We start from the raw sequence: 13,644 nt of genomic DNA, 5'->3' as shown, positions 1-13,644 counted from the left end.
TATCAAGCATTGCTGTGAATATAATATTACCATGAATTCCTATCAGTACTTGATATAGTATTAGGTTACTGTGAAGTCTGTTAGTGGGATATGTAGTAAACTCCTTCCCTTCATATTAAGCATTGCTGTGAATATAATATTACTGTGAATTCCTAGCAGTACTTGATATAGTATTAGGTTACTGTGAAGTCTGTTAGTGGGATATGTAGTAAACTCCTTCCCTTCATATCAAGCATTGCTGTGAATATAATATTACCATGAATTCCTATCAGTACTTGATATAGTATTAGGTTACTGTGAAGTCTGTTAGAGGGATATGTAGTAAACTCCTTTTCTTCATATTAAGCATTGCTGTGAATATAGCATTACTGTGAATTCCTAGCAGTACTTGATATAGTATTAGGTTACTGTGAAGTCTGTTAGTGGGATATGTAGTAAACTCCTTCCCTTCATATTAAGCATTACTGTGAATATAGCATTACCGTGAATTTCTAGCAGTACTTGATATAGTATTAGGTTACTGTGAAGTATGTAATTGGGATATGTAGTAAACTCCTTTTCTTCATATTAAGCATTACTGTGATTATAGCATAACTGTGAATTCCTAGCAGTACTTGATATAGTATTAGGTTACTGTGAAGTCTGTTAGTGGGATATGTAGTAAACTCCTTCCCTTCATATTAAGCATTACTGTGAATATAGCATTACTGTGAATTCCTAGCAGTACTTGATATAGTATTAGGTTACTGTGAAGTCTGTTAGAGGGATATGTAGTTAACTCCTTCCCTTCATATTAAACATTGCTGTGAATATAATATTACTGTGAATTCCTATCAGTACTTGATATAGTATTAGGTTACTGTGAAGTCTGTTAGTGGGATATCTAGTAAACTCCTTCCCTTCATATTAAGCATTACTGTGAATATAACATTACCATGAATTTCTAGCAGTACTTGATATAGTATTAGGTTACTGTGAAGTATGTAATTGGGATATGTAGTAAACTCCTTCCCTTCATATTAAGCATTACTGTGAATATAGCATAACTGAATTCCTAGCAGTACTTGATATAGTATTAAGTTACTGTGAAGTCTGTTAGTGGGATATGTAGTAAACTCCTTCCCTTCATATTAAGCATTACTGTGAATATAGCATTACCGTGAATTTCTAGCAGTACTTGATATAGTATTAGGTTACTGTTAAGTCTATTAGTGGGATATGCAGTTCATATTAAGCATTACTGTGAATATAATATTACTGTGAATTCCTAGCAGTACTTGATATAGTATTAGGTTACTGTGAAGACTGTGAGATATGTAGTAAGCTTCCTTTCCCTTCATTCTATTAAGCAGACAGTCAGAAATTTTTGTTGTATTTGTAAAGATTTGTTCATATTTATTTTAATATCACACTAATGAAAACCTAATGTGGAACCCTAACAAGGATGAAACCTATGGGTTAGTGTATTTACTGACCATCCATTACTATTTCTATTAGGAACTGTAGTCCATGAATAAAGATATGGTCTCTCCGTTATTTGCAATGTATTGACCTGATGATTGGCACAATGCCAGGTAGAGCATGTTGGAAGAAAGTAAAAGCCAAAGAATCTTGATCTTTTTATACACAGGCCAGTTTTGAGGCCCATCAGGATCCTAGGCAGAATGTCCGTCAGCTTGTCATGGCAGGTATTGGGGTCTGGGTAGCATTCACTGCTTCAGATACAATACGACTCTTCCATCTTGAAACTCTACAAGTACTCCAAGATATCAGTGTCAGCAGTCCTGTCAACAGAATGATAACTAGTAAGTAACTATTTTCAGAATGATAACTAGTAAGTAACTATTTTCAGAATGATAACTAGTAAGTAACTATTTGAAGTAGAGGCAACCATCTAGAAGGAGAGCACAATGTAGTTATGTCACCTGTTGTCATTCATAGTATTGGTCACTTATTGTTGTTCGTAGTATTGACCAGTATTCTGTAGTTTACCTTAGAGCATTCAAGTATAGATTTCAAGGAAATACAGGATATGAATATTGGGGTCATCTTATCCTCAATCTTTGACTCTATTATACCATTTATGTCGGACTCAACCATATCATCAATACTGGACTCAACCATAGCATCAATACTGGATTCAACCATAACATCAATACTGGATTCAATCATAGCATCAATATTGGATTCAACCATAGCATCAATATTGGATTCAACCATAGCATCAATACTGGACTTAACCATACCATCAAAACTGGATTCAACCATAGCATCAATACAGGACTCAACCATAGCATCAATATTGGTTTCAACCATAGCATCAATACTGGATTCATCCATAACATCAATACTGGATTCAATCAAAGCATCAATATTGGATTGAACCATAGCATCAACACTGGACTCAACCATACCATCAAAACTGGATTCAACCATACCATCAATACTGGATTAAATCATAGCATCAATACTGGATTCAATCATAGCATCAATACTGGACTCAACCATACCATCAAAACTGGATTCAACCATAGCATCAATACTTGATTCAATCATAGCATCAATACTGGACTCAACCATACCATCAAATCTGGATTCAACCATAGCATCAATACTGGATTCAATCATAGCATCAATACTGGACTCAACCATAGCATCAATACTGGATTCAACCATACCATCAATATTGGTTTGCTATGTGATTAATTACTGAGTCGCCCTCTTTCTCTTAAGGTAGTTTTCTGCTAATATTTTATGCATTGTGAGGTAATATTATTGTGCATATATATGTTTTTATTTGTTTTTTACAAGGCCTGAAGCAGACACAATCCCTATTGTATGTCACCCAACCTGTGTATGTGACTACATTCTTGGCATGTCATGGATCTCTTTGGGTTGGTACCAACACTGGAGTAATTGTTAACTTCCCACTGCCAAGACTGGAGGGTGTACCTCTGGTTAACGGCCCTGCCATGGTGTCCTACCATGCTCATTACAGCCCCATCCGTTTCCTGACATCCATGGAAATACACCAACAACACGATAAAATCTTGTATTCCTCAACGGAAGATGATGCAAAGAGTAAGTTGTGCTACACACACGTCTTTACATCTGCATGCAGTTTATTAGAACAACATATGTGATTATACAGTGTTAGCAAGTTTGAAATGTTTCGGTAAGAATTTGTAACTTAAATCAAGCAAAGTGGATTCTTCTTATCTTGTTGCCATGGATATTCAGTTGCTATGGATACACCTGGTTGACTGGATACACCTGGCTTGATTTAGTGGACTCCATGCAAGAGCAATACCTGTCTGGTTAAGTGGTACCTCATTGATAATGAGCATATATGCCAGCACTTTGTACCACTCTCCTAGGAAATAAGTAACAAGTACATTGTTCCCTGTAACCTGATATGAACTTCAGAGGCCTAGACCTTCTAGAGACTCATGTTAGGATTGACACTCCTAATGACAACTTATAAATACAGTTAATAACTGTATACAGGTACCAACACTTTAAATGGATATTACACAGAATCTGGCATATGGGATCTCAGTTCATCAAGATAATTAAGATAATGGTTGTCATGCATGAAGTTGTACTATGTCAATAATGTTTCATATCCTTAAGTGTTATTGATAATGTGTTGTCATGTCCCAACAGGTGAGGTAACATTGATAATGTGTTGTCATGTTTCAACAGGTGAGGTAACATTGATAATGTGTTGTCATGTTTCAACAGGTGAGGTAACATTGATAATGTGTTGTCATGTCCCAACAGGTGAGGTAACATTGAAAATGTGTTGTCATGTCCCAACAGATGAGGTAACATTGATAATGTGTTGTCATGTCCCAACAGGTGAGGTAACATTGATGATGTGTTGTCATGTTTCAACAGGTGAGGTAACATTGATAATGTGTTGTCATGTTTCAACAGGTGAGGTAACATTGATAATGTGTTGTCATGTCCCAACAGGTGAGGTAACATTGATAATGTGTTGTCATGTCCCAACAGGTGAGGTAACATTGATGATGTGTTGTCATGTTTCAACAGGTGAGGTAACATTGATAATGTGTTGTTATGTTTCAACAGGTGAGGTAACATTGATAATGTGTTGTCATGTCCCAACAGGTGAGGTAACATTGATAATGTGTTGTCATGTCCCAACAGGTGAGGTAACATTGATAATGTGTTGTCATGTTTCAACAGGTGAGGTGTCCTCTGTGTTTTCAGAACGTATTCCTCCGAGCATCAAAGGAAAATCAGCGGACAGGGTCTCTTCAGCAATGTCCCCAATGACAGACTATTTTTCACTGACCCCTCATGACACAGAGTCTAAGCCTTTGCCAGGAGAGATGGGGGTAGATGAAGAGGTTTCATCAGCTCACGAAGCAGAGGAGGATGAGGAAGAGGTCTTTGCCAAGATAACAAGCACAACATCATTAGTTATTAGTGGAGGGGAAGGACACAGCTACCTGATGAGCGATTCCACTGATGGAAAGACTAAAGTAGCCAACATACTCATGTGGCAGGTCTCCATGTGAAGAGGAATGCAAATCCTTATATAATCCCTATTATGGAACAGTCCTCCTGCATCAGCTCTGTAATAGAGTCGCCTAATTTATTTCACATTTTATTGCTGAATGAAATCAGTACAATATAAATGTAGGTGCTGTGAAAAGGAGAGGGATATTTGTGGAGTATTCCTGATAATGTTTTGTCATTCTGAAAGCAAATGACTTTTGGCATAATGTTAATGTTGTCATGTGATTTGTTGTCACCATTGTGTATTTGGGATTTAACCATAAGAGCTATATATCTCTAGCAGTCAGACACTAAGCTTTTAGCATTCAGTTAGCTATATATCTCTAGCAGTCAGACACTAAGCTTTTAGCATTCAGTTAGCTATATATCTCTAGCAGTCAGACACTAAGCTTTTAGCATTCAGTTAGCTATATATCTCTAGCAGTCAGACACTAAGCTTTTAGCATTCAGTTAGCTATATATCTCTAGCAGTCAGACACTAAGCTTTTAGCATTCAGTTAGCTATATATCTCTAGCAGTCAGTCATTTAGCTTTTAGCATTCAGTTAGCTATATATCTCTAGCAGTCAGTCACTAAGCTTTTAGCATTCAGTTAGCTATATCAGGCGCGTATCCAGGGGTTGGGGGCGCGCGCCCCCCGGGTAAGGAAAAGAGAGAAAAAAAGAGAAGAAAAAAGGGAAAAAGAGGGAGAAAAAAGAAAAGGAGGAGAGGAAGGAAGGGAAATGAAGAAAGAGAGAAAAAGGAGAAAAGGAGGAAGTAGAAGATAAACGCCAAGACCTCGGGAAGAGAAAGAGGAACAGTCATAATTACAGCGCTGATCCCTATTATATACACAGGGTAGCCAGTGACAGATCGAAGATTACAGAGGGGACGTGCGCCTCACCCTACCCCTTACACCGACAACTCCATTTTTAGCTCATACCAGCATGCTGGTGTGAGCTATTGTTACAGTGCGGCGTGTATCACACTATCCGTCAACAATTGGTAAACTCGCTCCCACTCACACAGTATTTAATGGAATTTCATGAAACTTGGACACAAGGACCATTGAGTATAGGGCCATCAGAGATGGTCCGAAATTTGGGGTCAAAGGTCACCTGTGGGCCGTAATGGGCCATTTTGTGGAAATATGCAAAATGCTTCTTCTCCTACAGATTCCATGGTACAATGTTGAGGGTTTGTCACGATAGTACTATGGAAGTTTTACCTTCAGGGTGTTCATGAATTTGAGATCAAAGATCAACTAGGGGTCTTTTGTGGCCCGGGCCGCCGCCCTATATTTTCAAATTGCTCCTGTTCGTACAGTGTATGGCCAGTTATAATGAAACTTGGTCACAACGTTCCTCAGGATGAGGGTTATGAGGGGTGTTCGGAAAATTGAGGTCAAATGTCATTTAGGGGGTCATCAGGGGTCATTCTTTGTAATATTTTCAAATGTCTCAATCTCCTCAAGATTTTGATGGATCATATTCAAAGTTGAACTGATGATTGTTGGATTGTGTATGAATAAGATGATGCCTAATACTCTTTGGTCAAAAGTTAATTACAATTAATCCCCATTGTTTAAAAAAATCTGAGCCTTCACCTTTTGCCAAAGCTCCTTTAATTTGTCTCCCAGTCTCTGCAGTGTTTGTTTACATTTGTGGTTAAGCTCTGCAGAGGCTGTTAGTGGCATTAAAGCAGGACTGGGAGTTGTTATTAACTGTTGAACTGTAAGCATGAGAGCCCTATAGCCAATCAGCACTTGCCAATTCTTAGAAGTCTTTGAGCCTGAGGTATAGAGGCAGCCAGCCAAAATTTTGGCAAGGAGTGCTTCAGTATGGAACGTGAAAAGGGCAACCATATTTCATTGTCTAAACTAAGTTTGTTGCAGTCTAAACTAAAGTTGTTGCTGCTGTTTTACCACGTTGTTGCTCAAACTCACGTTGTTATTTTAACTTCCGTTGTCTAAACATACGTCGTTGTCTAAACTTATGTTGTTGTCTAAACTTACGTTGTTGCTATCGGCGCTGTTCAAAATTGCTCAACCGCGTAATGTAAACCAGAATGCAAAATGCATTGAGGTTTCGATGACTTCAGTACACTAGAAAGGTGTTAGTACAAGCAGAACAAGCTGTTACTATAGAAATGGCCCGAACCACCATTTTGATACATTAAATAAACACAGGTCAGTCTACTGTACGTGGCTATACATACCTGCACCAAAAACAATAGGGGTCATGGAGGTCCAAGTCCATTTGGAGTCACCAGACGCAAACTTGTGGAAACCTTGTTTTATAAGCTACCGTATCTCCCACAGCCAGCCTATCAGATAACATGTGCGTTAGTACAACTCATACGAATAGGAGGCTGCACGGTAAACAACTTTTAAAATGTTATGTTATACTTATAGGCAATGCATATACGCTGTGAATGTCGGAAATCAAGTATAACGTCGAGTGTCTAGACAAAGTACCAGCATAAAAATACTGCACTTTTAAACTGAATTCATTGAGCCCCTACAACAATATGTAGAGATAATCTGGGAATGTCGGTAATCAAGTAAAACGAGTGTCTAGACAAAATGCCAGCATAAAATACTGTACTTAAAATTGAATTATTGAACCATTACATGATGTCTGGATATGTTGTTAATGTCGGCAATCAAGTAAAACGAATGACAGTAATGTTACTAAAGACAAATGTTTTCGTCCCGATCGAACACCAATTGCGTTTATTATATGACCTGTACTTTTACTAGTGTTTATAGTTGAGAAGATGCGATCTTATCACTGCCTGTACTTTGTGAATGCTCTACACAATATATATATGGCAGATGCCATCCAGTGCCCTAGCTTCGCTGTTTTACAAGGGCGGCCGTCCGACCTTCATTTCGCCTGCCCTGCCACTCTTTCCTCCTCTCCAACTCCGTATATAGTACCTCGATGCTTTGACCTGCAGCGATTTCACCAGCTACCCCAACTCTTCAAATATCCCCGCAAATGTAGTGTGCATATCTCGCTAAATTCCACGCAATTTGTATTAGGCCTGTTTAAACTTCGGAGTTTCAACTGCACATGCGCATATCCTGAAAATTTGTGGAGAAAAGATCATATCACCTTACCTACAACACATAGCCTTAGTCAAAACTCGAGTGTATCTTGGATGATTCGTTTCTTGCATAACATGTTAGCGGGTTTTTTGGTCTAAAATTCTTAACAATGCTGAGCGAGGTTTGTGTATATTCCATTTATAACACAATCCCTTTCGCAAATCGAAACTCCGAACTGGATTGGTGTTACGAATGAACTTGCTTGGCGGGTTTAGTAAACTAGTTCTGTGAGTCATATTGCCTACGTACTTCAATACTGTGCCCCTCTTGTTACTCACGAAGCGCAGACTACATCCAACCATAGAGCAACTGATCCAACATTTACCCTGGATGCTTTTCAGTATTTGGAAACGACCAACTCCACGAAAATCATAGTATTTAAATAACATTTTACGCAATGTCGAAACTTCAATGACTACTTTTGACGATGTATGACTGCAGTAGTTTATGCACACGAATTAGTGTTGCACCAGAATCATGACTTGAAGCACGTGGTCAAAGGGACCGCAAAATATTGGGAAATACTTGGTTCTCAGGCAAAAGTAGTACATCTGGTTGATCATTTTCAAGCCCGAGAAGTGCCATTTCCGGTGATCTAGGGGGTATCAAAACCTGAAATTTTCTTGTACGCTCCGCGCCAACCGATGGTGGCGCTCCACTTAGATAGTAATTTGCGCCCCCCGGGTTGGAAAATCCTGGATACGCCCCTGTATATATCTCTAGCAGTCAGTCACTATGCTTTTAGCATTCAGTTAGCTATATATCTCTAGCAGTCAGACACTAAGCTTTTAGCATTCAGTTAGCTATATATCTCTAGCAGTCAGACACTAAGCTTTTAGCATTCAGTTAGCTATATATCTCTAGCAGTCAGACACTAAGCTTTTAGCATTCAGTTAGCTATATATCTCTAGCAGTCAGACACTAAGCTTTTAGCATTCAGTTAGCTATATATCTCTAGCAGTCAGACACTAAGCTTTTAGCATTCAGTTAGCTATATATCTCTAGCAGTCAGTCATTTAGCTTTTAGCTTCAGTTACTCAAGATTAGGGCAGCTAAATTTAAGAATATTTAAATAGAAGTGGACTAATATGTTGTATTCTCGTCAGCTGTAACTGTCATTATTGCCATGCTGGTTTTATATACTGAGAATGAATTGGGGATTAATTAAACATGCAAACATGTTGGTTTCATGTACTGAGAATGAACTGGGGATTAATTAAACATACAAACATGTTGGTTTCATATACAGAGAATGAATTGGGGATTAATTGAACATTCAAACATGTTAGTTTCATATACTGAGAATGAGTTGGGGATTAAACATGCAAACATGTTGGTTTCATATACTGAGAATGAATTGGGGATTAATTGAACATTCAAACATGTTAGTTTCATATATTGAGAATGAGTTGGGGATTAATTGAACATTCAAACATGTTAGTTTCATATACTGAGAATGAATTAAACATGCAAACATGTTGGTTTCATATACTGAGAATGAGTTGGGGATTAATTAAACATGCAAACATGTTGGTTTCATATACTGAGAATGAGTTGGGGATTAATTAAACATGCAAACATGTTGGTTTCATATACTGAGAATGAATTGGGGATTAATTGAACATGCAAACATGTTGGTTTCATTTACTGAGAAGGAATTGGGGATTAATTAAACATACAAACATCGTGAAGAAAGGTTACTTATGTGCTCTGACATAAGAAAACAAAATGCTACACAAAGGGTAAACAATATTTTGTTTTCCAAGAGAAAATGAGCACTGGAAATCAACTGATATTGTTTTTATTGTTGTGCCATTTTAACCTGTGAATTGTACATGTTTGCAACATGTATTGAAATTCTATACTTTAAATTACTTGCTCTGGGAACAAAATGTTTGGTAAAGGTATGGAGGTAACTTTATTATGTGATGAATGCAGGTACATAAATCAGTTCCCATGGCAACATGGGTGCCAGAAATCATTAGTTTCATGCTTGCAAATGTTTAGAGTCCTGTATTTTAATTCCAAGTTTAACCGATAATATATTTTAAATTTCAACAGATATTTCAGTGTTCTAAGGGTATTAAAACTACTGAAGACAATGTAATATTTGTAGAAAAGTTCTGTATTTAATAATATTACCAACTATAGTATAGCAGTGGTGGTGAACGCAGTATGATATTACCAGTGGTGGTGAACACAATGTTATTGCCAGTGGTGGTGAACACAGAATGTTATTGCCATTGGTGGTGAACGCAGAATGTAGTTAACAATGGTGGTGAACTCAAAGTAATCACCAGTGGTGAACATATAATGTAATCACAATGGGTGTGAACACAATGTAATCACCAGTGGTGGTGAACATAGAATGTAATTACCAGTGGTGGTGAACATAGAATTTAATTAGCATTGGTGGTGAATCAGAATGTAATCACTAGTGGTAGTGAACATAGAATGTAATCACCAGTGGTAGTGAACATAGAATGTAATCACCAGTGGTAGTGAACATAGAATGTAATCACTAGTGGTAGCGAACATAGAATGTAATCACCAGTGGTAGTGAACATAGAATGTAATCACCAGTGGTGGTGAACATAGAATGTAATTAGCATTGGTGGTGAACATAGAATTTAATTAGCATTGGTGGTGAATGCAGAATGTAATCACCAGTGGTAGCGAACATAGAATGTAATCACCAGTGGTAGCGAACATAGAATGTAATCACCAGTGGTAGCGAACATAGAATGTAATCACCAGTGGTGGTGAACATAGAATGTAATCACCAGTGGTGGTGAACATAGAATGTAATCACCAGTGGTAGTGAACATAGAATGTAATCACCAGTGGTAGCGAACATAGAATGTAATCACCAGTGGTAGCGAACAAAGAATGTAATTACCAGTGGTAGCGAACATAGAATGTAATTACCAGTGGTGTTTCAGCTGTACATCTTGTTTCCATAGAGGTGGCCTTCCCTCTGAGTGATAGGGTTTGGAGTTCAGGCTGTTGGTAGCACTGATAAGTGCTTTAAGTTGTTACTAGGTGTCCTTAACCATTGACATCAAAGAAAAATGATGAAAAGGATGTGGCAGATGAAGGATCATTCAGCTCAGTTTGGTGCAATGAGTCCTCGAGTCCTGCATGTGTTAGAGGCTATAAGTCACTGGGTCATGTAACCTCTGGTAGATGCTATATGTTACCTCAAATGCTATTAGTAATTGTCAGAGGCTTTTTGTCAGTTCATTGCTATTAGACTCAATTCAATGCTATTAGTCCTTGAGTCATGCAGCATATATATGTTTGAGGCTATAAGTCACTGGGTCATGTAACCTCTGGTAGATGCTATATGTTACCTCAAATGCTATTAGTAATTGTCAGAGGCTTTTTGTCAGTTCATTGCTATTAGACTCAATTCAATGCTATTAGTCCTTGAGTCATGCAGCATATATATGTTTGAGGCTATAAGTCACTGGGTCATGTAACCTCTGGTAGATGCTATAAGTTACCTCAATTCAATGAGCATAGTCATTGTCCTATGTCAGTTCAGTGCTATTAGACTCAATTCAATGCTATTAGTCCTTGAGTCATGCAGCATATATATGTTTGAGGCTATAAGTCACTGGGTCATGTAACCTCTGGTAGATGCTATATGTTACCTCAAATGCTATTAGTAATTGTCAGAGGCTTTTTGTCAGTTCATTGCTATTATACTCAATTCAATGCTATTAGTCCTTGAGTCATGCAGCATATATATGTTTGAGGCTATAAGTCACTGGGTCATGTAACCTCTGGTAGATGCTATAAGTTACCTCAATTCAATGAGCATAGTCATTGTCCTATGTCAGTTCAGTGCTATTAGACTCAATTCAATGCTATTAGTCCTTGAGTCATGCAGCATATATATGTTTGAGGCTATAAGTCACTGGGTCATGTAATCTCTGATAGGTGCTATAAGTCATATCCTCAACTGAATGCCTATTAGTCATTGTCCTATGTCAGTTCGATGCTATTAACCTCAATTCGATGCTATTAGTCCTTGAGTCATGCAGCATATATATGTTTGAGGCTATAAGTCACTGGGTCATGTAACCTGTGGTAGATGCTATAAGTCTTTGACAGAGGCTTTATGTCAGTACGATGCTATTAACCTCAATTCCGTGCTATTAGTCCTTGAGTCATGCAGCATATATATGTTTGAGGCTATAAGTCACTGGGTCATGTAACCTCTGGTAGATGCTATAAGTCATATCCTCAACTGAATGCCTATTAGTCATTGTTCTATGTCAGTTCGATGCTATTAACCTCAGTTCAATGCTATTAGTCCCAGTTGTCATGCAGCATGTATGTTAGAGGCTATAAGTCATGTTACCTCTGGTGGATGCTATAATTCATGTAACCTCTGGTAGATGCTATTAGTCTTTGACAGAGGCTTTATGTCAGTACGATGCTATTAGTCCTTGAGTCATGCAGCATATATATGTTTGAGGCTATAAGTCACTGGGTCATGAAACCTCTGGTAGATACTCTGTCTTGTTACCTCAACTCAATGCTATTAGTCATAGTCAGAGGCTTTATGTCAGTTGGATGCTACTCAGTTCCACGCTATTAGTCATTGGCCATCATAGTTCAGTCTGAATAAAGTATTCCATCTGAATGGAAACCAGAGAGGTAGGGGGCGGGATTGATTTTATTACTTTGACTATTTTCTCTGTACATGTGTCGTACTGCATATTCAAACATCTAATTTGTGAGTTTCAAAATTCGTGCTCAAACTAGGTGAATGTTCATTACAAACTAAATATCCACGACTCATCATTTATCATGTCATTTTGGTGGGCAGAACTGGTGAGGCCGTCATATCAGTGCATGATCTGTTCCTGCAGATAATCTACAATAAGCTGAGGAGCATTGTTGTATCATATAACCTTCAATGTACAGATGGTTCTTTGTGTGTTTAGGTATAATTTATGCATGCTAATATATTCATCTTGATTAAAAGTATAGAAGGTAGTGTAAATACTTCATATTATGTAAAGACCATTTTATCATCCCTCCCACCTTTCAAAGATAACATTATTCGTGGACATGAATTAAGGACTTATGGAATTAATCCATTAATTAATCCATTGCTTTGATAATAAAATCAAGGCTATGATGCTGCCATTAACTATGTATGATTTCTTTCAAATGATAAAGTTGTAAATTTGATGTTTTAATCTTTATGTGTCGATATGTTAGCTATGTGTGAGATTTATTAAAGGCAATATAGCGCATTCTGAAGTTGCATGATATCTGTGTAAAAATATGTATCATCATTGGACAAGATTTTATTGTAAATAGAGCAGAGAAAATTGAATCCTTGCCTGTTGTGTTTCTTAAGGGAGGGGTAAGGTTCCTTAATGATGAAGAAAAATTCCCCCCACCTTTCCATCTGTAGGTCATCCCTCCCTGCCCCACTTCCATCTGAAGGTCATCTCTCCCTGCCCCACTTCCATCTGTAGGTCATTCCTCCCTGACCCACTCTAATCTGTAGGCAATCCTTCCCTGCCCCACTTTCATCTTTAGGTCATTACTCCCTGTCCCACCTTAATCTGTTGATCATCCCTCCCTGCCCCAATTTCATCTGTAGGCCATGTCTCCCTGCCCCACTCTAATCTGTAGGTCATCCCTCCCTGCCCCAATTCCATCTGTAGGCCATTCCTCCCTGCCCCAATTCCATCTGTAGGCCACCCCTCCCTGCCCCAATTACATCTGTAGGTCTTCGATCCCTCCCTGCCCCAATTACATCTGTAGGTCATCCCTCCCTGCCCAAATTTTATCTGTAGGGGTTAGGGTTAGAACCCTAACCCACCCCTCCCTGCCCCAGTTCCATCTGTAGGCCATCCCTCCCTGCCCCAATTACATCTGTAGGTCATCCCTCCCTGTCCCACCTTAATTTGTAGGTCGTCCTTCCCTGTACCAATTTCATCTGTAGGCATCCCTCCCTGCCCCAGTTCAATCTGTAGG

At 38.3% G+C, this 13,644-nt stretch overlaps 1 protein-coding gene across 6 annotated transcripts in view; it reads left to right on the top strand.

The window, feature by feature from the left end:
* Positions 1-12,994, top strand: part of LOC139975675 (rho guanine nucleotide exchange factor 10-like) — a 137,852-nt gene extending 124,858 nt beyond the window's left edge. For all 6 annotated transcript variants that reach the window (XM_071983776.1, XM_071983780.1, XM_071983777.1 and 3 more), the window contains 3 exons: positions 1,631-1,805; positions 2,812-3,081; positions 4,213-12,994. In XM_071983776.1, the coding sequence (XP_071839877.1) occupies positions 1,631-1,805; positions 2,812-3,081; positions 4,213-4,547 (780 nt within the window). In that variant the 3' untranslated portion in view covers positions 4,548-12,994. The remainder of the gene's footprint in view (positions 1-1,630; positions 1,806-2,811; positions 3,082-4,212) is intronic.
* Positions 12,995-13,644: the final 650 nt, after the last annotated feature.

The sequence above is a fragment of the Apostichopus japonicus genome, chromosome 11, assembly GCF_037975245.1.
Source record: "Apostichopus japonicus isolate 1M-3 chromosome 11, ASM3797524v1, whole genome shotgun sequence".
Taxonomy (NCBI): domain Eukaryota; kingdom Metazoa; phylum Echinodermata; class Holothuroidea; order Aspidochirotida; family Stichopodidae; genus Apostichopus; species Apostichopus japonicus.
This window is presented reverse-complemented; position numbering and strand designations above follow the sequence as displayed.